This window comes from Tetrao urogallus, assembly GCF_951394365.1.
Source record: "Tetrao urogallus genome assembly, chromosome: 2".
Taxonomy (NCBI): Eukaryota; Metazoa; Chordata; class Aves; order Galliformes; family Phasianidae; genus Tetrao; species Tetrao urogallus.
Window position 1 is genome coordinate 81,774,294 of NC_136814.1, and position 21,850 is coordinate 81,796,143.

Genomic DNA, 21,850 nt, shown 5'->3' on the forward strand with positions numbered 1-21,850 from the left:
ATTCCCCCTCCTGTTTACATGCTCTCTTCAAGTACTGGAAGGCCACAATGAGGTCTCCCTGTTGCCTTCTCCAAGCTAAACAAGCCCAGTTCCCTCAACCCTTACCCTAAGGAGAGGTGCTCCAGCCCTCTGATCATCCTAGTGGCCCTCCTCTGGACCCACTCCAAGAGCTCCACGTCCTTCCTGTGCATTTCATTTTACTTATATCATTCCCAACATATAACGAAAATGTAAGCCAGAATCTCTTACCGGAGGTCCAGGTGGTCCAGGCTTCCCTGGAGAGCCTTCACTACCCTAGCACAGTGAGAGATGTATATAACTTTAATATAACTGTTGTTCAGATCTATTCCATTCCCAAATTGTGATGGCCATTATGACAATAAACAAGAGATACAGCCAGTAGGACTAGGTAATATCAAGAATGAATCATCCTGCTTAAGCTTTAGGCAAATTTAGGCTCTTGTTCTGTTAGTTAGTGATGCTTTACACGTAGTAACTTCCTCATGGCAAAACAGTAGTGGCAATAAGGTAGTGAAATACTTCATATAAATTCATATAAATTTCTAAGCAATCAATAGATAGAAGCTGTAATTCATTTTATGTTTTGAATATTGTTTTGCTAAAGACAATCCTCAATTTGATCATCCACAGATAAATCTTTATTTTTAATTTTAAACTTAAACTTTGATAAAAAGACAAGTTTATTCAGAAACATGTTGGGTAAAGGAAAGGTCTTTGTTAAGGGCTATAATGAATATCTTCTTGACTTTTACTTCAAAACGCTTATCTGTAGCTGTAGTCTGTTTTGCTGAGATGCACTGAACTGCTTACATCAGGAAAAAAAGTTTCTTAGTTTTTGCCCCAGCAGAATAGCGGGTGCTTTGAGCAATACAGACATTTTAATGTCAAAATTTCCAAGCAAGATCTTTTCAAAATTTCATCACTAAGATTCAGTTAATAATTCTGTATAATTTGGAATAGGTCTATCCAAGTTTTTCATTCACTTCATTGGATTTTAATAACATTCTTCATTGAGACACTTAGGCTGCAAATTTAAAATTATTAAGGTGGAAAAAGTCAAGCTGAGCATATGACAGTAATGATTAACTCACCATAAGAATATACATTTTTAATTACAATCATATTCAAATAATTTCCAAATCATCTTGTGATTGAAACGTCAAGCAACAAATTGAAGGATTTATAGTATTTCATTAAGAGAGAAAATACTCTATTTTAGAACTTTTCAAATGTGGTCCTCAGATAAAGGAGGAAGAATGTACATAACCTGGCTATGGTTTAGTTCATCACTCTTAAATGATCTGACTTCTGGCCTTTTCACTCAGTGGCACACTAGTTATGGAGAACTGACTTTCTCATTCTCAAATGCAATAATAAGAGGCTGCCTTCCCCTAAGCTTCATGATGCATAATGAAAAAACAGCTATGATTAGGTCTCAGCCAATGATAGAGATGTACATGCTTCAAGAAGCTGATCAAACACTGCATTTCTAGAGATTTTATTCAGTACTTTAAAATCGTAAACATGAGAAGAACAAAACCTTGTTTTTTTTTTTTTTTTTTTTTTTTTTTTTTTTTTTTTTTTTTTTTTTTGCAGTGTATTACTTAAAAAGGAAATACCCTCGGTAAATTATTTCTATCATGGCCAGCAAGGAGACAGTTCTCAACTCATTTTTATGCTGAGGCTATTTCACAGCCTTCCGAAGTACAATTTCCTTTTCTTATTCATACCAAGTTCAAAGTTTTATAGAGTATTAGTATAATCACAGTCCATGCACTATGGCTGGAAAAGCCCGAGCCATAGCTAAGAAAAAAAAATTAAGAAATGTATCCATGTAAAAAATGTAAAAATTATCTCAAAATATATTTTGATAAATCAGTTTTTCTGCTGCATTTCAATGACTTGTGGTGCCCAAGAAATTAATTTGACCTTTTAGTTATAATGGAAGCACTTGATAAAAGAATATATATATAATTGATAAAAAAAACAGTACTATAACAGTGTAAATTAATTATAAAGGAAGCTTTAATACTTTTGCAGAATAACTGTATGGAGTAACTTCCAGTTTTGAAGAACATTTAAGTATGCCTTTAAGTTTGACTAATACACTGGAAAAAGAATGAGAAGTAGAGCAAGAAGTAATTCATAATACACTACTTGACCATGTTTTTTTTCAATTTCTTAATTTTATATAACATATTACAGTTAGAAAACATTCCCTGAAACTCATATATACCCAAGGTTTATTCTTCAAAATAGAAGCCTGTATGTTTGTTTGGAGAAAGTATTTGTAATCCAAGACAAGAAATAAAAATTCATTTGAAAATGTCAAAGTCATGTCTGCATTGTGTTTAAAAAATATCAAAAACACAACAACAAACCAAAACCCAAAGCATGGTAAAAGGATCACAAAACCTACACAGATCTTTATCAAAACTAAAAAGAAGGAATACCTTTTCGCCTTTTGACCCAGCAGGACCAGGATGCCCAGGTCTTCCCATGGCTCCCTGCACAATACAGTATCAGTTTGTATTAGTTAAGAAACATCACAAAACTGCAATTTGCACTGTACCTTAGTTTTTAAAACTTGTACTTTCTGAAGGTCATTTAAAACTAGTTACACTTTTCCTCCAGGTTTCAATATTTCTCTTCTCTGTCTGATGCAAAAGCTGTGTTCTACTGATAAGCTCTGTGAAGGGTAAAACTTGTGTTTGTGGTTGTATTTTCACCTTGTACAGACTAAATGCTCTGCCCCTAAATGGTAACTCTTGATACTGCGAAGGATCACGTTTTTTTGCTAAAATGTTAATTTATGTATTCCACATTAAGCTTCCAAAATGTGTTGCAATTAGGGAAGCATTAGTACTGTCAACAACCCAGCATTAAGCAATGGTCACACTAACTAAAACAGTCTCATTGTGCAAGTAGGAAATTAAAAAAAAAAAAAAAATCCCAAGAGAGGTTTTCTCCAAAATACCAGTATTTTTCAGGATTAGTTGTTCAGTGACTTCAAATAGTAAGTTAATGTATTCTCAAGACTTTATAATTATTTGGTTTCTGCATTTAATGCTTTGAGAATGCCCAGTTAGAAATATTTTTTAGATTTTTATTAATAACACTATTACAGTAACTAGGGTATAAATAATTAATTAGCTGCTAGTTTGTCCATCATGTCTTTCAAATTCATGAAGTCTCTAGTAAGGTCAAAACACTGAAAGCATTTGAGTCACATAAACTTTGAATCCAGACAATGGTAGTATTTTTGGAGACATCAACTCACAACATAATTTATTTTAATACAGCCACTGCGGGTAAGATTTCATTGTCACTCTCCTAAAAGCCAAAAGGAGGTGCAAGAAGATAAGAATAAGAAGTTTTGATATGTAATTATAGCAACCTTTGTAGAGAGAAATTAGGCAACAAATAATACCACATGCTTACAGACGGTCCACTGGGTCCTGGTACACCAGGCAGTCCAGGAACACCTTGAAGGCCCTGAAAATTAGAGATGCACATGTCAATTTCCTCTCCCATGTTATAGCCTCAAAAAATGACTTATATTTAGCACGTCCATCACTGTTACAACAACAATGAAGCACATTTTCATCTACCAGGATATTGATATTTTTTGGAATAAAAACAATATACACATACCCGAGGATTTCAGACAAGTCTGTGCATTGCAGTACACTTTCCTCTGATCCACTGGGCTTAGTCAGATGAAATTTTAGCTATATGACAGTCATGTATATATATCTAAGCTAATCGTTCTTGATTCCCCTTATAATCCATAGGGAGAAGTAAGCTCCACCCAATAGTATATAATGGAAAATACTGTATGTACTTTAAATTCAAATATTTTATTTCCACTTAATAGTAACTGCTGAAATGACTATTCCCATCAAACTATTTGCCTTACAGAATATTTCTCAAAGTGAATGCTAAATAGGAAGTAACACAATCAAAGCAAATACCTTATAAAATTAAATATTTTGTGAAAATACTTGGCATTTACCTTTTTATTGCTTTATCTCATATTCTTAAAAATTAGCATTTAGATTTATGCAAGGCATTACAATATATAAATGAGCATAAATCTTTACACAAATATGAAATAGATTTTACTTATTTTAATAATAGTGCTTAATCTTGTTGAAAACTTAGATTCAAGGGCTATCTGCAGTAATACATTATTATCCCAGCAGTTGGAGCAGTTTAATATTAAGCAGTTTAATATTCTATGCACTTTCCTCTTGGTCTAGATTCACATAATAGTGTATTGGCTACATAAATGAAGTAATTTTACCTCATCACCCTTCTCTCCAGCAAGTCCAGGAAATCCACGTTCACCTTTGCTTCCCTATGAAAACAACATTCACACAAATGTTTTCTATTAGAAAACAATGAATTTCATGCTAAGGAGAGCATGAAATTTTATGACCCACATTTAATATATACGAGTACAAACATAAAGTGACTAAAACAAGAAAAAAACAAAGCTCAATACTACCCGTGAGTCTTAAAATGGATTCCCACTAAGGTGAAAAGAAAGTAGTATTTTTTACCTGATAGGTAAATTGGCATAAAAAGACTAATGGAGATATAGTCTTGTCTTACAAATACTAAAGGGTTTAAATGCTTGCCCACAGGGAGAATGTATACTTTCAATCAATTAAGTTCTACTGTAGGAAATTAATTTTCCATGCCATGAGATATTTTATCAGATTACAGCAAAACAGAATTTTGATTGACATCAGTGAAAGTTCAAGTCCCAGTGAAACTGCTGAGTTAGTCCAACAGGGAATAATTTGCAACGGCACAGAAGATCTGGTTGTTACACACTTGAGAGAGAAGTTTCCTTCTTTACTGCAAGATTCCTGCATGACTGACTCACTTAAGCCAATAGATGGCAATGCACTACTGGACAATTAAATCTGAGCTAAGTTTAACTAACAAGGCACAGAAAGTTACACTGGCTTGGGACTTAGTTCCCAAGCTGTTTAGCTCAATTCCCAGAGAGAAAGGGCACACTAAGACAGGAAGAGGACTAAACTGCAAAAACTGTCTGAACCTTTAAGCTGCTCAGATGCTACAAAAACAGGGATCAGACAAAAAAAATTTAAGACTTCTCTGACAGAAAAATCTGGCTTTTGATTTTTAACAACAAAGCAGAGTAAAATAAGCTCTTCAAAAACTAACCTTTGGCCCTTCTCTACCAGGGATGCCTGGAGGACCTCTTGTGCCTGGATCACCCTAAGGAACAGACACAAGGCAAAGTGATAAATAAGCATGATAGTGACAGGGTCAGAAGATCTGATCTTTGCAACCACGCTTTCCTGCCTTTGTTACCATCCATAGGTGACTCTTCCATTCATTCTCATGGAGGCCGATTCAAATTCATTAATTCAACCATTTTTTCCAAACATTTTATATGCTAGAGATAGAAGCTTAGTATCAATTAGTTAAAGCAAAACTTTCTAAACAACTTGGAAGAAACTAGTTATTAAAAAAAAAAAAAGAAAAAAAAAAAAAAAAGAAGATAAAATAAGTTCAAACATGTATCCTTGGCAGAATAATGTTTGAATGCAGAATTTTAGTTAAACTGTTTCCAAAGCTCTTGGTGAGACCATAGAGATGCAGGAAAAGGAAATCAAATTTACAGTAAGTTAACATAATTATTGTTATTGCTAATCCTTAACTTTCCAGTCTAAATCAGTTTTATGAAACAGTAACACTATTTCTTTCAAAAAGAAACACCAGTACATTTTCAGAAATTGAAAATGAGGTGTTCTACTATCGTTTTTACAACTGAAAGCAGTTTGATGTAGACTGAACACAAAGAAAAAGCTTTTGTTGAAGAGGCACTAGAACAGGTTGCCCAGAGAAAATGTGAATGCTCCCCATTCCTGGAAGAATTCAAGGCTAGATAGGAGGGGGCCCTGGGCAGCCTAATCTGGTGGCTAACAACCCTTCCCACAGAAAGGAGGGGTGGAGCTTGCTAATCTTTAAGGTCTCTTCCAACCAAAACCATGTTATGATTCCATATTTCATTCTATAACCTCTGAAAAAGTTTACCTTCAGTATAGTACCCATGTCTCCCACTAGTGGCAGTGCAATCTGAAATTACAAGAAACACTTGCAGTTAATCTTTTACACAATGTTACCAATTCAAATAGGTGCTGATTTTTTCAAAAGTCGATATGGCAACTCATATAGCTGATTACATACACACTGGCTGAGATAATTTTTCTATGAGAACTCTAAAAATCAGGGCATTCCACATAGTTTTAAAATGTTAAATATCACTGTCAATCCAATCTACCAATGTAATTTTTTCTTGCAGTTTGAACAAAGTTGACACAATACTTGTCCAAAAACCACTAAATTCTATTTTCAAATCATAATATGTAATTGTCTTTATAGCATACCAACAACAAATCATCCTCACTGGAAATTCTCACAGCCTTTTGTCACCTATTATTTTCAGTGTTTTCCTTCTGCTTTCTCCTAGGCTTTGACTCTAATCTGAATTAAATTCTGAACTGTAAAGATGCCAAAGCTAACTTCATTAAATTAGCTCAGGTACTGGAAATAATCCAGCTACAGTAACGTGAACAACATAAATACATTTTTGTCCTGCCTTTAAACATTAAGAACCAGTGCAAGAGTCTGTGATGCCACAACCAAATTACTAACAATACTAAAGATAACCCATTTAAATCTCAATCAATAGGTAAACACTATGCTGCAGTATGTCTGTATCCTCTGATTTCCAAGTGCTGTTATTAGACTTACATTTAAAGACTTCCTATAAAATCTGATTGAGCCGATTGCTCACAGACTTCAATTATCAGTTCTCATTTCTTCTCGCAAGTGCTAAAACAAAAATAGCCCTGGGCATATGATAAAATTAGATACATTCAAAATTTGTTACTGCTGTTGTTCAGCTATGGGAATCAAACATCAGTTCAAGACAAGAACTGCTGAATATACCCAATTTAACTATAATCAGGAATAGACTATTTACCCCATTTGAAAGCATGCAGAGAACAACTACTTTTACTTCTGTACTGTTTTAAGACACAGGACCCAAGACATGCAGTTTGACAGGGTCCTAAAGTTCAGTTGCCAGGGCACACAGTTAAGAGACTAAGTCTATTGCACTTGTGACATACAGCTCATGTGCTCAGTGAATATAGCAAGTCCAGTGTAACTGCACACATAATGTAAAGTCGCAGCTGCATATGTGCATCTCTGAATGAGTGCATGATACATCCTGGGCTTTCAAAAATGTTAAAATGGCCTTCATTTTCCAGCCTTACTCCTGGTTGCTACATCTTCCTTGAAAAAAATGTACCCTTCAAAGAAAAGAGTATTCCAAGAGTAATAAATGCCATTAGTATGTTTTAGCATTCAGATCTGATGTTTAGTAGTGGCACCAGATTTTTTATTTAACTTCAGTTTACAGCGTACTGCGCCTTCCAAAACCTATTCAATGTATGGATTTTGCTTTTCATATTAAGCGCTTTATACTCATTGTCTCAAGTTTCATCTTGTTGACTTCAGAATGTCTCTGAATTTTAGACATTGGTTTTATCTACAAAAACCTAAGCAATCTTTTCCAGTTCAATGGCAGTTTGTATCTACTTATCCAAATAGAACTAAAACATTGAAAAGAACCATGCATGGGAGAGACCTCTCTTTCAGAGTTCTACAAATGTCTGCTGCTAGACACTGATATCTATATTTTTGATAAGCACTAACTATATGGCAGTTACTTTTAGAGCATTTTTTGCTTGCATATGAAAACATCATGAGGACAGTTTCAAAGTTTTAAGCAAATCAAGATACATAAGCGCACTATTTCCCCATCCTTCCCAAGAAAGTTAACCTTTCAGAAAAGGAAATATGATTTATTCCATGATTGATTCTTAACAAAATAATGCCAGCATTCTTGTATTTCCATGCAATCGTTCTTATTAGTATTTAGAATTATATATACATATATTACTAAAGCAATCAAGCTTGTTTCAACTTATCTATTATACGTAGGTTCCTCTCTCTCCTTTAATGAAAATATGCTCTCTGTTCACATCTCTCCATTCCTCAAAAGCCCCATCTTTCACAAAATACTCAAAGGTAACTGCTAATCATTTAGAGACTTCTTTGTTCATCCATAAGGTGAATTTCACCAGCTATTCATGCTGTAACTAAAAATCTTCAGCTCTTTTTCTATTAAATTAACTAAAATTAATATAATGTATTTTCCAAAACACAGGGTTTTTTTTCAGTGGACAGTGAAAAGCCACTGAATTACTTGGCTTTGTCTGCAGAGTCTGTAATTTGATCTCCTTGATTATTAATTATAAGACTGGACATGTTGTTTTAATAATTGCATTCAGAGTGCATGTTTCTTGGTTTTACATCCATTCCTAACAGTAGATCACTTATATCTCAACCTTTCTGACTTGAGTTCTATTTCTGTACTCACTGCTAGTATAAAACCTGCTTTTGCTTGATGATCTTAGTCCTCTGGGAGCTACAGATGCTGTCAAGTGCCTTTTAAAGCACTGGAACTGTTGCTGCTGTATGCTCAAGGACTGCTGCAGACATGATTTAAATGGGGGGAATAGTCCAGCCATGTAGTCAAAACTGTATCATACAACCAGAAAAGGCTTGTTGCATTGACCAGCCCAGATGATCAAAGTATGCATAATGGCTAGATTCCCAGTCTGTCTATTTATTTATTTTTTAGAAAGCTTTTCTCTCTGAGACAAAATCTTTGTGTGATTTTGTGACTAGTTTACTCTTCAATAAGCTCCTTGCTCTCAGTTCTTAGGCATACTTGTGGACTGCTGTGCATCTGTACCATCAAATGTTTAATTGAAAGTATCATTTATTTTACTGCCTAATGCATTCCTGCAGCTGTTAAAAGCTCTCAGCTCTTCACAGGCTGTCAGTAGTCTGCAGACCAGCTTGGAAATCCCTGCATGAGATTTGCATGACTGAACACTTGGAGATGTAAATCATTCCTAAGACATAAAGTAAGTCTCTGCATCTGAAGAATACGTGCGATAGTCAGGTATATGAAGAACTGTTACCTCAAGCCACAAACAGACTGAGGCCACTGCCTTTAATTCAGTGAGAAGGCCAAATTCATGCCTTGGCAAAGAAAGGAGATTTTGCCAAAGGGCAAATATTCTAATGTGAAGTTTTATTTTCTTTTATATACATACACACACACACACACACATTTATAAAATAAAATATATATATAAAAGCATTATTATCACTGAACATCACTGTTTTAGTTTTAGGGGTTTTTTTTAATTGTGATTTAACTAAATACTAAACCAAGATCACAAGTGAGTTTAGTAATCTTTTTTAAATATTAAGCTCTAGTTTTGGTTTCTTCCAACTAACTGTGGCTTTTATTCTGCTAATGGAATATATTCTAAAAATAGCTCAGGAAAATTGGAAAACATTTGACATTATAAAAGCTTCAGCAAGCATTTGTTTCTAGCAAAAGATTGTTTTTTTGAAAGCACTAACGTAGCTGTGAGGGCTCAAGATAGGAGCAGGAATTAAGAGTCTTCATTTGCAAACTTGGCAAACATGCACATGGGACTCTCTTGTCTCCGGTATATAATACTAACTAATCTCTAATGGTGCTATTTGGCCTGAGGCATATGTAGATCTTTTGGATCTTGCAGTGTTAGACTTCACAAAATCATAAAGCTGTAACACTGGTGCATATTATATCCAAGAGGAGACAAATATCTAAAATATATCGAAGGATCAGAACATTTTTTCCCCTAAAACTCACTTTTTCATTATTGTTAGAGGGAATTTATCACATGAAAGACTGACATCTCAGAATTTCTTTGAAAATTATTATCTTCCTTCTGTGGCATACCAAAATTAACTGCAGAATACAAAACTTCCTTCTTTCTCACTCTTTCAAAGGAATTAATCAAGGTCTGCTTCCGAAAATTTGCATTATAAGCAACTCCTTCTGAGGCTGAGGAACATGGTGCCAAGTTATAGCCTAGCAGAAGTGCTAGTATACAAACATTCACATAAGACCTGAAACAAGGCATTTATCCCTTTGAAGTCAACATAACATTAATTTATACAGCAATAAAACCACGTAAAACAACAACAACAACAGATATAATCCTAAATTAATCAAATTAATTTAACAAATTGGACTTTCAGGCTTTACCCGGTTATCTCCTTTAAAATTAAAATATTCTCACCAAAGCAACTATACAAGCTTTCCACATATACATACTGGATCGCCTGGAGGGCCTGGTAGTCCTGGCTTTCCATCTCTTCCTGGAGTGCCCTAGAAATAAATTGAAAATGTGGCAGCCTTAAATCACTGAAAGGGGGAAAAATTACTTTTTACTGCACATAGACAGGTACTTACATTAATACCGGGGGTACCTGGAGTTCCTGGTAATCCTGGAGGCCCTCTAGGGCCCTAAAAGAAGGAACAGTCTTTTAAGATTTAAGAACACTCTCCTTTTACTGCAAATCTCTTTAAAGTAATGGCTTTGTTTTGTTTTGCTTTCATGTTAAAGAGAAAGCATGTATCCTACCTGGATGCCTGTAGATCCAGTTGGCCCTATAGGACCCTATAAGAAAACACCAAATAATAAATAATCAGTACCTACCCTTTCTGGGACAAGGGAGATAAAGCTGATTAAAAAATACACTCAGTATGGGATAATGGCTCAGTTCACATTGCAAGAAACACTGGTTGTAAGGTTTGGTTTTAAATACAGATATAATTTTACCTAAATTACAGAGATCACGATTTTTCTGAGGTATGATTTTAAGGGCAAGTAATGGCAAATAAGAATGATCTGTGATAAAATGTGTTTTCAGCAATTCATAAGATAAAAAACTGTTGAGTAAAAAATAATTTAATTATTTAAATATAATTGAGAATGAAAATGCGTATCTGAATAAATTATTTTAAATTATATTTAAATTCAAATTTCAGCACATATCTCCAATCTCTTTTCTCAAACTTCTCCTCTCTGAGTCCTGCTAATAAACTGAAATGTACTGCTTGAATATACTGGCCTAGTCTGATGAGAGATTACCCAGTTCACCACAGTAGAACTCATGCAATAACACCTTCAATCTCTATGAGTACTTTTTTAATTAAACAATCCACAGACAGTGTAGATGCTATATTACTTAAAGGCACTAGAAAGAAAGAAAATCGAGAAACAAACTAAATACTTGAAACAGTTATTACCAGTTTTATTTAGTTTGAATTACTTAGATACCAACTTGTTTCATATTTGAATTTAAACTGCATAGAGATGCATGAAGGCTGTTCAATATGAGAACGTCACTATTTCCTGACATAGTATCTGGACACTGTAAGGTTCTTGTTTATAAACAGTAGATTTAAGCTTGTAATTAGCAATTATCACAAGTGCCAAAGCTTGAAAGAGCTGATGTAAAGCCTCCCACATCTTTTCCATGTGTATTTGCCTCTTCCAGTACTGGCATGGGTTTCAAAATGCCATCATGTGCAGTGTAGAATGAACCTTTTTTCTTGTACCTCTACTCACTCTGGACTTTGCTGACAACTGCAACCTATAGCTGCTTAGAAACAAACACAATTAGTCTGAAGGTGTGTCAACATCATTACTGGTTTGCCAGTAATGTAGCCATTGATTCTCTCATTTCTTTAGGCTTATTCTTTTCAGTGAGCACTAGATTTGAGTGGGTCTAGATAAAGGGAAAAGTTGCTGAGCTGTGAATTGAGTCAGAATGGAGTTCATGTTACAGTTTCTCAGTGATGCACAGTGAGAACTCAAATTCTGGGCACTGGTATACTTACTGGTGATCCCTGAATGCCTATTCCAGGAGGCCCTATCTCTCCAGGGGCTCCTTGTAGACCAGGCAGTCCTCTTTCTCCCTATGAAGGTTACAAGGCTTTCAGTTAAAACAGGTCGGAAAATGCAAACTAGTTTATTATCCTGTATTTACAGAAACAGTAATAACTTTTTATACCTTTGGTCCTCGTGGACCTGGGTTTCCAGGAATACCAGCAGAACCCTAGGGAAAAAAAACAACAGCAACACAGCAAGAAAAACAAGAAAACACAAATTATGTTTTGAAATGAAAGAGACCAGGTGAATTTTATTGCCAAAACTAGTCAGCCTTTATGAGTAAACTATGGTAGATTTACATATGCCTTCCTTGTTAACAGTACTGTCACTAGGATCCCTTGTAGGTCTTCCACTAACAATACTATCTATTTTAATGTACTTACAGTAACACTATAATATATATTTCAAGTTTGAAATCACCTCTGAAAATTACCTGTTCTTACTGCATTGCTTTCACTGCACAATGAAAATTCTTTAACAGTTATCCCCACAAGAAATAAAGCCACAAAAACTTTTTCAAATCACAGACTTACTGGTCTTCCAGGCAGACTTGGTCCAGGAGGCCCCACCTCACCTTTTGGACCTGGGTGTCCAGGAGGTCCCATGATCCCACCAGGGTCACCCTACAAGATAAATATGAATCATGACTCAAAATTATCAAGATTATCCTAGAATGCACCAGTACTTTGAGAAAGAACTGAGAAAGAAAATTTGCAAAGCTTTATGCAGCCCTGCATTTCATAACCAAAAATCATTTCCATAGATTTATCAAATTTATCACATTTAATTCCACAGAGGTTCTGCTCCCTGCATCTATAAGAACTCAGCTCTCAGGAGGTAGGAAAATCCTGTGCTTTGTTCTCCGAGTGCATTATTCATAGCTATCAACAAACTTCTGAAAGTCTTCCATATGTGTATGGAAAATATATTTAAAGCTTCAATTTTCTATCAAAAATATATTTCCTTCAAAAAATTACAGAAAAAGAGGCATAGACCATAGCACCCATAATATTAACCACATTTTCTCAATTTTCCATGCTTGTAATTTATCTGATCTACATTTCTCATGTCCCCAGCTCTCCAAAATTAGTTGTCTAATTTTGTTGTCTAATCACTCAGCCCTGATGATTCTTCCAGTGTAGGAATGTCAGATTCACTCCATCTTTCTCTGTCCCTCTTCACTGCACTCCTGTTCGCACTTCTCATTTTCTGTGCCCTTTATTATGTTGTCCGTGCTGCTGCATAATTGTCTGCGGTTCTTTCTGATTCCACTACTTCCCATTTTGAAAGATTAGTATGCTTTTGGTTGTTATTCCACAATTATTTTCCCTTCTGCCTTTTCATTGTGCTTTTTTTTTTTTTTTTTTGAAGCTGTTAAATGATTTTATTAATTTCCTCTGTATCCAAAGATGTATAAATATCATAACACCTCACATAGCTCACAGTGTGCCTGTACAGTATCTTTTCTCCCCCTCCCTACACACAACATATACACACATAACTCTTGTTGATGAAGCTGAATTCCAACCAAGAGGCTGTCTACCCAGCACAATACAATGCCATAAAGAGATCCCAGACTTGGCTCAGGTCTGCCTCAGTGCTCTGCCATGATGAATAAGTCTGGTCATGAAGCATGATTTTAGACATTAGCCTCGTGAGCCCTCTCAACACTGAGAGGGTATCCTATTGTCAGAACTTACACTGGTATTTCTGCATGGCACATTTTTATTGTAAGAGTCCAACTTAACCTCTCTGGAAATAATACTTAAATTATGACTCTGAAGAGCAATTGGGTTGACAAACTGGCCTGCAATATAACCATGGAGACGGCAATTGCTGCTTGTACACTTCTAAATCAATTCATAAAGCTGCTGCACAGATGCACTACAGATGAACTGAAACAGTCTTTACAAGACAGTCTAATAGCCTCTACTATACCAATATTAATTAAGAACAGTTAGAATATACCTTTTCTCCTTTAACTCCGGGCATTCCTGGTAACCCGTGCTCTCCTGGTAAGCCCTGGAATTAATACAGTAATAATAAAAATGATAAAATATTCCAGTGTATATATATTAATAAAATAAATCATTTTTATATCTATTCTCTTCAAATCTAAAATTACAGCTGAAAATGATTATTCACTGTACATTAGTACTGACCCATAATGCTGAAGAGTACTAATTAAATAATGCCTCATTAAGAAAATTTCTGAGTCATTTCTTCTCTAGATCAATATTTAATAATCAACATTATTTCCTGGACCCTCTCAGGACAGAACTGCAAAGGCTTTTTTTTTCCTTTTACATTTATTTCAAAATGTTCCCATGTCTTGGAAACCAAACTTTTTTTCAAGGGAGCTGGTTGTAGATACCAACTTGAGTTTTAAGTAACAGATGTGTCTTATCTTTTTCAACCATGAAGAAATGTGTAGTTCATAATGCATTCTTATCTCTTAAAAGCTTCAGTAAATTAATCCTGCATATTCTTTTGTAATTTCTAAATCTTCTCGCGACTTTTCACATTTTAACTTCAGTATCTTCTGTTGCCCTTTTATGAAAGATTTCTTATAAATATAGTGAAATGAGATAAAATAAAACAAACAGAAACTGTTTGAATACTTTGGAAGGTTAAATGAATAGCTGATTCTCTTACTATGCTTGAATATATACAGGAAACTTCTGTCATAACTCTTCTATTTTATTCAGTCAACTATTGTATCAAACTTCTTTATTTCCATAGTAAATGTCAAAAACTGATGAAATCAAATAGTCACATCTAAGAATGGTGTTTAAATGCAAACGAAAAACCACCTTTCTGAGAAAGACACAGAAATACATATTGCTTTTACTGTTTTCACAGTGGAAAACATAGATTTATAAACATCTGTATATGAAGCAAGATGACATATCTGTGCCAACAATGAGGATTCAACAGCTGTGTTCACTCTCTCTGTTGTATTCTGTCCTTAATATAGACAGCTACTTGTTATAACCAGTCTCTTAAACTAAAAGAAAAAAAAAGATACCTGAAGAACATTCTGCTTATACCAAATCACTAAAAAAATATATGCAAGTTTAAATTTATTGATTGTAGAGCAGACATGGTGTCCATGTCTATGTACACATCACTCCTCTTGGAGGATTCCACAGGCTGTGATCTCATGGTTCAAAATGTCTGCATCCTGCTTGTGCCATCACCTGACAGCCTGTAGTGAATCTGGATATTGGGGTTTAAGTATGGCTGAGATGAGAGCTTTTGTCCTTGATTATTTCACACTCTCACTCACTTGTTCCTCTGTTAGTGTTACATTCATTAGTTGTTGACCTTCCTTTCTATCAAGGAGAATGCTGTTCATTCAAGGTGGTTGGGAAGCAAGTTGCCTTCATTACCAGTCCTAGTGGCTAAGTTCCCTGAGTGTTTGCTAGCAAATGTTTCCATGCATCTCTCTGATCTCCACAGCATTCACTGGTTTCTAGAACCGTTATTCTAGCCAAGATCTTCCATCTGAGCACAGCTCTTCTCAGGAGCTCTTCTTTTTTGACACTACTTCTTCTTCCTGGTACTCTCACCTCTTGATTGTTTCTGTCCAAGTAGTATTTACGTGTGCAATTGATGATCAGTTTCCACACTGGTGAGTCTCTCTTATGTCTCTATTAACTGAAGAACCCATTTGTGTCACCTCTGTTTAGTACAGGTGCTATTAGAATTTAAAAGCAGATCCTACCATTGCATTGAGTAAGCTGTACCTTTGTGATTTGAGAGGTTCAGGTTTTGACACCGTCACACGCATACAAGCACGCGTACTATCTGCCACCTGTCAGTGTTCCCTATTTAAGCTATTTTTCACCAACAGCAGCCATAAATGGCTTTCAGTTCTTTCTGACTGTCAGCAAGTCTCTATACATTTCATTTGGAATACCAATTGACAACCTTAAAATTAATCTTTTTTTTTCCATTCTCTACAGGAGTATTTTAGTAATTTAACAGTAATTCAGTAAAAGAGTTTTCTGTTAATTTCTTCCCTGTATATTATATATGTATATATATATATATTATATATTATATATATATGTATAATATTTCTACTCTGTTTAAAGATTTAATGCTGCTTCTGTTTTAAAAGAATTAGGTAAAGGATGAGTCTGGTTCTGAATGAGTTTTGCTCACAAATTTGGCCTAAATGTTAAGACAGTAAACACATTTTTTTTATTCTGTTCCTCTTATTAATCTTTGCTCTTATTTTTTAATGAGAAAAAAATCAAATCAGGATATTTGGAAAATATAGACAGAAAAAATAAGGAACACAGTATGCTTTAATCCTTGGAGTATTCTTACTTTCCCTATTTATTCTCATTTTGCTCCATACACTGTTTTTCCAGCTCATGGTTACAATACTTTTTACACTTTGCCAGAGATTTTCAGTTTTCACCTAATCTTGTGAGGTAAGAGAAATTTTTGTAGAGTTAATTAACTGTCAACTAAAAAAACAAAAAAATAGTATCACCACTCTCACATACTCATGCAGACAGTAACACGAGGACAGAAAGAACATAAGCAAATCACAGAACTTTATGCTGAGGCGCAGAACCTCACTGTGCTTTGACAGCTGATTTCTATAGTGCCACTCAAGAGAGGAGGACCTATAGTGTGTGTCACTGTTTGACCAGCTACCTGCTCACATGCCACACTTACACAGTTTGATGAAATTACACAATACATACGACTTCTCCAGGCTCTCCCCTGGGTCCTATAGGTCCTGGAGGTCCTTGCAGTCCCTGTAAGATGATATTATGCACACTTGAGATAAAACTCATCCCGTTGGAAGTTAATGTGTACTTTTAGATACAGGCTACTGAAATAACTTGTTACTGCTATGGAAATCCAGGTCACCATCATATTTTATACCATCTGGAAGAGGCTTGTAGATATCCAAAGGATCATGAGTGTTTGCATCAAGTCATCTTTTTATCTCTGCTTTGCATACCCATTTTTTTCCTATATTCTGGAGTCTTTTAGTACTCTAGTCTGTCTCATTAGCTCTTTTCTGAGAAGAGAATGAGCATCTGCCACATAATTCAAAAACCACTTCTATATCTATGTTTTCTGGGAAGACTTCAGCTTGTTTTGTCTCTTATAATGCATATACTTATTATTATTTATGCTTATACTCCAGTGTAAGGAGTTTACTTAGTAGAGAAACATTTTTATGACTACAGGGGGCTACAGGTCTGTGGACTCACATCTACATCACCTGTGATGCTTTTTGATGATCTAGGGAGCTTGGGTATCAGCACATAATGAAATTCATACACAGCATACAACAAAGTCTGGAGTTACTATGTTAATTCTACAAAGATACTTTTTACATACCTTAGATCCTGGATTTCCCATGAGACCGGGTGGTCCAGGGTCACCCATTTCACCCTAATGATATTTTTTGAGAAAATAACAGCTTTATTGTTACATCTCTCAGAACCAGATACGTATACTAGAAATGTATACAGCACATACTAGTAAAAAAAATACCTTATTTCCTTTAGATCCCTCCATTCCAATTTCTCCCTGAAAACAGCAAATATGAACATAAGAAGTTGAAACTTAAACTAAGATCAACTAATAATTCAATTCTCTACCATAAAATACTACAGTTGCAAACTTAAGAATTATTGAGAAGAGAATTAAAGAATTTCTGATGCCTTGTGGAAACTTTCCTCTTTCAAACCAATTCTGCCTGCAGGTTTTGCTAGAGGTTTCAAGAACAATTGCTTGAATTGTTTGCTTGAGATCTTCTCCAGTCTAAAGCTTATTTTTTCCTAATAAATCACTACTTGTGACATAACATTCATCTCCAAAACAATGCATTATTACAGGGTGCCTTATTTTGGTTATTATAATATGTTTATCAGAAGTATCTAAGCAACCTTCAGTTGTGTACGAAAAAATATAACAAGCTTCTACCCAATGTCACAAGAGAGGACGATAGTTAATTTAAAAAAGCAACACATGTAAACAGTCACTTAAAGAATAAGTGTTCTTAAAATAACATCCCCAAATAGTGAGAAATTATGAACACATAAAATGGCTATAAAAGTACTCCCACTGTTAAATGCTACACTATGGGAACCATTAAAATAATGGCCCACACATAGTTTTGTGAAATAAATGGAAGAGAGAAAAAAAACCTTCAGGGAACAAAAAAAAGTGTGTAGTTTAAGCTCAGCTCAGGGACAGTAACAACTGACAATCTGTCTCAACAGAAATGGTGAAAAACTGGGTACTGTGCCACATCTCAATGTTTTATTTATAACTGGTTTGAATTTGATGCATGTGTAAGGAAATGGTAAATATGCTATGATACAAAATCACTGAATCTAATGGAAGTATACAAATAAAAGAAAGAATTGCTATGTGAACATCATACAAAAAAACATTCCCATAGACAGTTAAAAGTGTAGTTATACTCACTGGATCTCCCTTGTAACCCTTTTCTCCCTATGAAAAACATAAAGGAAGTGATAACACAGTGTTATTTTCAATCAGTAAACAGTGCAGGTGTGTCTGTTTTTTAACCTATATAAAATATATAAAATATAAATACATGGACTGCAATAGTTTCTGTGAGAGATACACATCTATACACATCTAATCCTCAGTAAAAACACTTTGAAAACCTCAGCTGAAATAAGATGTTATTGAACTGAAGATGTTACTGAATAGCAAAATTAGGACTGTTGTGAGCTGTTGGAACAGTGAAGCTTACTTGCATGTGTAAATATTTTCTCAAGGTAAAACTTGAGAAAATTACTAAGGACATTCAGAAGCTGACATCTTTTCCTAAGCCTAAATAATCATCTCTTGACATTGAGTACATTCTCCAAGATTTGATCCATGCATTCAGACACTTTCTAGCATGACACAGAAGCACAGAAATAATGAATTAACTTACCTTTTCACCCTTTGCACCTGGCATTCCTATTTCTCCTTTCTGACCCTTTAAACAAAATATATTATATTTAAAATCTTTTTATTCTAACAAACCAAAAAACTCCTCGTTTGTTTCATCTGTACTCTGTTTTGTGTAGGGCACAAAATCTTAACTTTCACTGCAATGGAAAATGGTGACTGAAATATCTCCAAATTTATTTAAACAACTACATTCTAAAGCAGATCTGTAGGCTTCTCAGTATGAATTGCACTCAGCGCTGTGACAGTCACAGTGCTTCTATTTTTTTTCTTCCTCCAAATTTAAAAGCAGACAACTGACAAAAAATCATTCCACTGATTAAACAGGACAAATGCCTACAGACAATAAAATGTCATATGGTCAGAATTTGACCTCCATGCAATTCTTATAGGCTGATACTGTTTTTGGTATAGTAAATTCCATTACAGAGAAACTACTTTTAATGGACATGATTTACCATTAAAATATTACCTGAATTTTGAGTTATTTGGAGGCTTTTGCCCCTAGCAGGCAGTTTCATTTCAGTTCTTCCTAGACAGGGTTATGGAAGCCACACATAATTCTTCCTGTGTTTTCCCTTTTTGGCTATCATAGATTAGAGGGCAGAGGTTTACATGCAATACCTGCAGGATAGCATACCATCTGGACATTGGACTACACCAATCAAAGAGTGACATGTCTAAAATCTATTCCTTCAGGGACCACTGTGATAAATTAGATATACTATGGTAAAGGTGGCACAGAAAGGTTAGATAGCAGCTTCAAAATCTCTTCAAATTTCATCCGAAATTCTTACAATTTCTCCCTTTTGGCCTTCAGATCCAGGGGTCCCAAGTAATCCTATTAGTCTTGGATCACTCTGGGAAGAAATATAATAACAAAAATTATGTCAACATTGATTTAGGATTTTGTTACCATAACAATTGCATTCAATTTGCCAGTACATAAACCCAGAAGTCCTAATTTACTGTCAGAGAAGAATACTAAATTCCCATACAGTACATGTAAGTAATGTATTGCAGCAACACATACTTCTTCATGCATTCATATTCCACTCACGTTTGCAGATCACATACAAAAGCATAAGAGGCAAATATCTATGCTGAATATTGCTATGCAAATTTGTGATTTTTTTTCCTCTTAAATTAGTTCAAATAATATATTTTTATGTTAATTATTTCAGTTCTTTTCTCAAGTATGTTTGAAAAGAACAGCAAACATAACTATGACAAAAACACAAGTCTTTTTTGTCTGAGCAGCATGGACTTTCATTACAGTAGTGAGACAGAAAGAGGGAATTAATATGTTCAACAGACTTCTCACACTGCTTCTCACAGAAAACAGATCTAAGGGACAGGAGTTCAGGTTGTATGTTTACAAGGTACTTTTGAACTGCACCTATTTATTCTTCAGCACAAGGTAAGGACACAGCGTAAGACAAAATAGTTACATCTTTACAGTGCTTAGTCTCAGATTACCTCTAGGGAACATGTTTTCTTTTAATGACAATGAAAAAAGAAACAAAAGTAGCGACCCTGAAAAATGAGCTTTGGTTTGGACTGAAGGAATCTAAGCCTTAAAACATCTGCCACTAAGCGGAATGGGAATACTAAACACGTCAATTTCCCTTGCCATTTTCTGGTTTCTTTGCCTGTAAAAAGGGAAGTATTACAATGAACGCAAATAGGTTTATACTCTATTAACATTTTTGAAATATAGCTGAACATAAATTGAATACAATTCAGTTATTTAATAAACATTAAGGTCCTGATGGATCTTCTGCAGTGTTAATGTTTGTAACAGTTACTAAGCTAATTACAAAAAACAGCTCCAGAGGAAGAAGCAGATACTGAGGGAACATGAGTACTGTTGAGTAGAAGCTGACTATTGCTTAACCTCGAACAGCCTAGGTGCCTGCCATTATGTAAGGAGTAGGCTATAATTTATGATTTATTCTGACTTGTGCATTTCTTTTGCATACATGGAGAAATATAAAAGGCATTCAAACAAAAAGCTGCTTTTATGCTCTTTGCATATTTATAGTCATTCACTCTTTATAACAAAATGCAAGAAAAATATGCTGAAGAAAAAGCCTTCAGAAAGCAAAGATGAATTATTCACAAATCAATGCGTAATTCTGAAAAATTTCCAGAGCAGATTGTGATGTAGTTTCAGTTGTTTTGCTTTGTTGTTTCATTTTTGTATGCTGGCGAACATTTCAGATTAAATTGATCGGTATGCCCTTTCCAAGGATGTTTAGAAGCAGGGCTGACTGAAGTGACCTTATACCTGAGTATGGCAGAAAGTAAATTAAAAAGATGACATAAAGAGGCCTTGAAAGCCCAAGCGAAGGATGATAACAGAGGCCTGAGAACATGTAAACACACACCATGAATCATCGTTCACAGGTCACCAAAGAAGAAACAAAACGTACAGAGGAGGACAGAAATTTTCTGGCATAAGAAATGAAAAAAAAATGCAGGTATCAAATACATGCAAAGCATCTCTGTAAATATAGTGAAAGCACAGATGGAAAGAATATAAAAGCACAAGAAGAAATATGAAAATAAGAACAGTCACAAAGGAAGAATGAAGAGGAAAAAAATGCTCCAGCACTGTCTCCCACTCCACTAGGGATCAATGCCTCTAATTATCCTCAGCAGATTCTCCTTGCCTTCATTAAAGAAAGACTGATGCATTTAGTTTGCCATTCAGCACAACTTGCTCCTGTAAATCAGGAATTCTATTCATAATGCTCTTTTATTATATGCATAGCTCAAAAAATTACACATCTGAAAATGTGGACAGTAGCCTCCTCACTTGGTACGTTGATTAATATTAAGCCAGAAAAAGCTTAATTGCAATGAATTGTAAAAATACACTGCAATCATGGCAACTCACTGGTACCACACAGAAATCAGAAGAAATGCAAAAGGCTTAAGAA

The 21,850-nt window shown here is 34.9% G+C and overlaps 1 protein-coding gene across 1 annotated transcript in view; it reads right to left on the reverse strand.

Annotated features, from left to right (window-relative positions):
- Positions 1 to 21,850, reverse strand: part of COL19A1 (collagen type XIX alpha 1 chain) — a gene marked incomplete at both ends in the record, with an annotated part of 178,160 nt that overhangs the window by 20,797 nt on the left and 135,513 nt on the right. Inside the window, 19 exons of the mRNA XM_079550583.1 lie at positions 250 to 294; positions 2,475 to 2,528; positions 3,463 to 3,516; positions 4,328 to 4,381; positions 5,221 to 5,274; positions 6,097 to 6,138; positions 10,316 to 10,369; positions 10,454 to 10,507; positions 10,626 to 10,661; positions 11,888 to 11,965; positions 12,061 to 12,105; positions 12,473 to 12,562; positions 13,908 to 13,961; positions 16,664 to 16,717; positions 17,313 to 17,366; positions 17,469 to 17,504; positions 18,408 to 18,434; positions 18,889 to 18,933; positions 19,703 to 19,765. Coding sequence (XP_079406709.1) covers positions 250 to 294; positions 2,475 to 2,528; positions 3,463 to 3,516; positions 4,328 to 4,381; positions 5,221 to 5,274; positions 6,097 to 6,138; positions 10,316 to 10,369; positions 10,454 to 10,507; positions 10,626 to 10,661; positions 11,888 to 11,965; positions 12,061 to 12,105; positions 12,473 to 12,562; positions 13,908 to 13,961; positions 16,664 to 16,717; positions 17,313 to 17,366; positions 17,469 to 17,504; positions 18,408 to 18,434; positions 18,889 to 18,933; positions 19,703 to 19,765 — 993 coding nt within the window. The remainder of the gene's footprint in view (positions 1 to 249; positions 295 to 2,474; positions 2,529 to 3,462; positions 3,517 to 4,327; positions 4,382 to 5,220; positions 5,275 to 6,096; positions 6,139 to 10,315; positions 10,370 to 10,453; positions 10,508 to 10,625; positions 10,662 to 11,887; positions 11,966 to 12,060; positions 12,106 to 12,472; positions 12,563 to 13,907; positions 13,962 to 16,663; positions 16,718 to 17,312; positions 17,367 to 17,468; positions 17,505 to 18,407; positions 18,435 to 18,888; positions 18,934 to 19,702; positions 19,766 to 21,850) is intronic.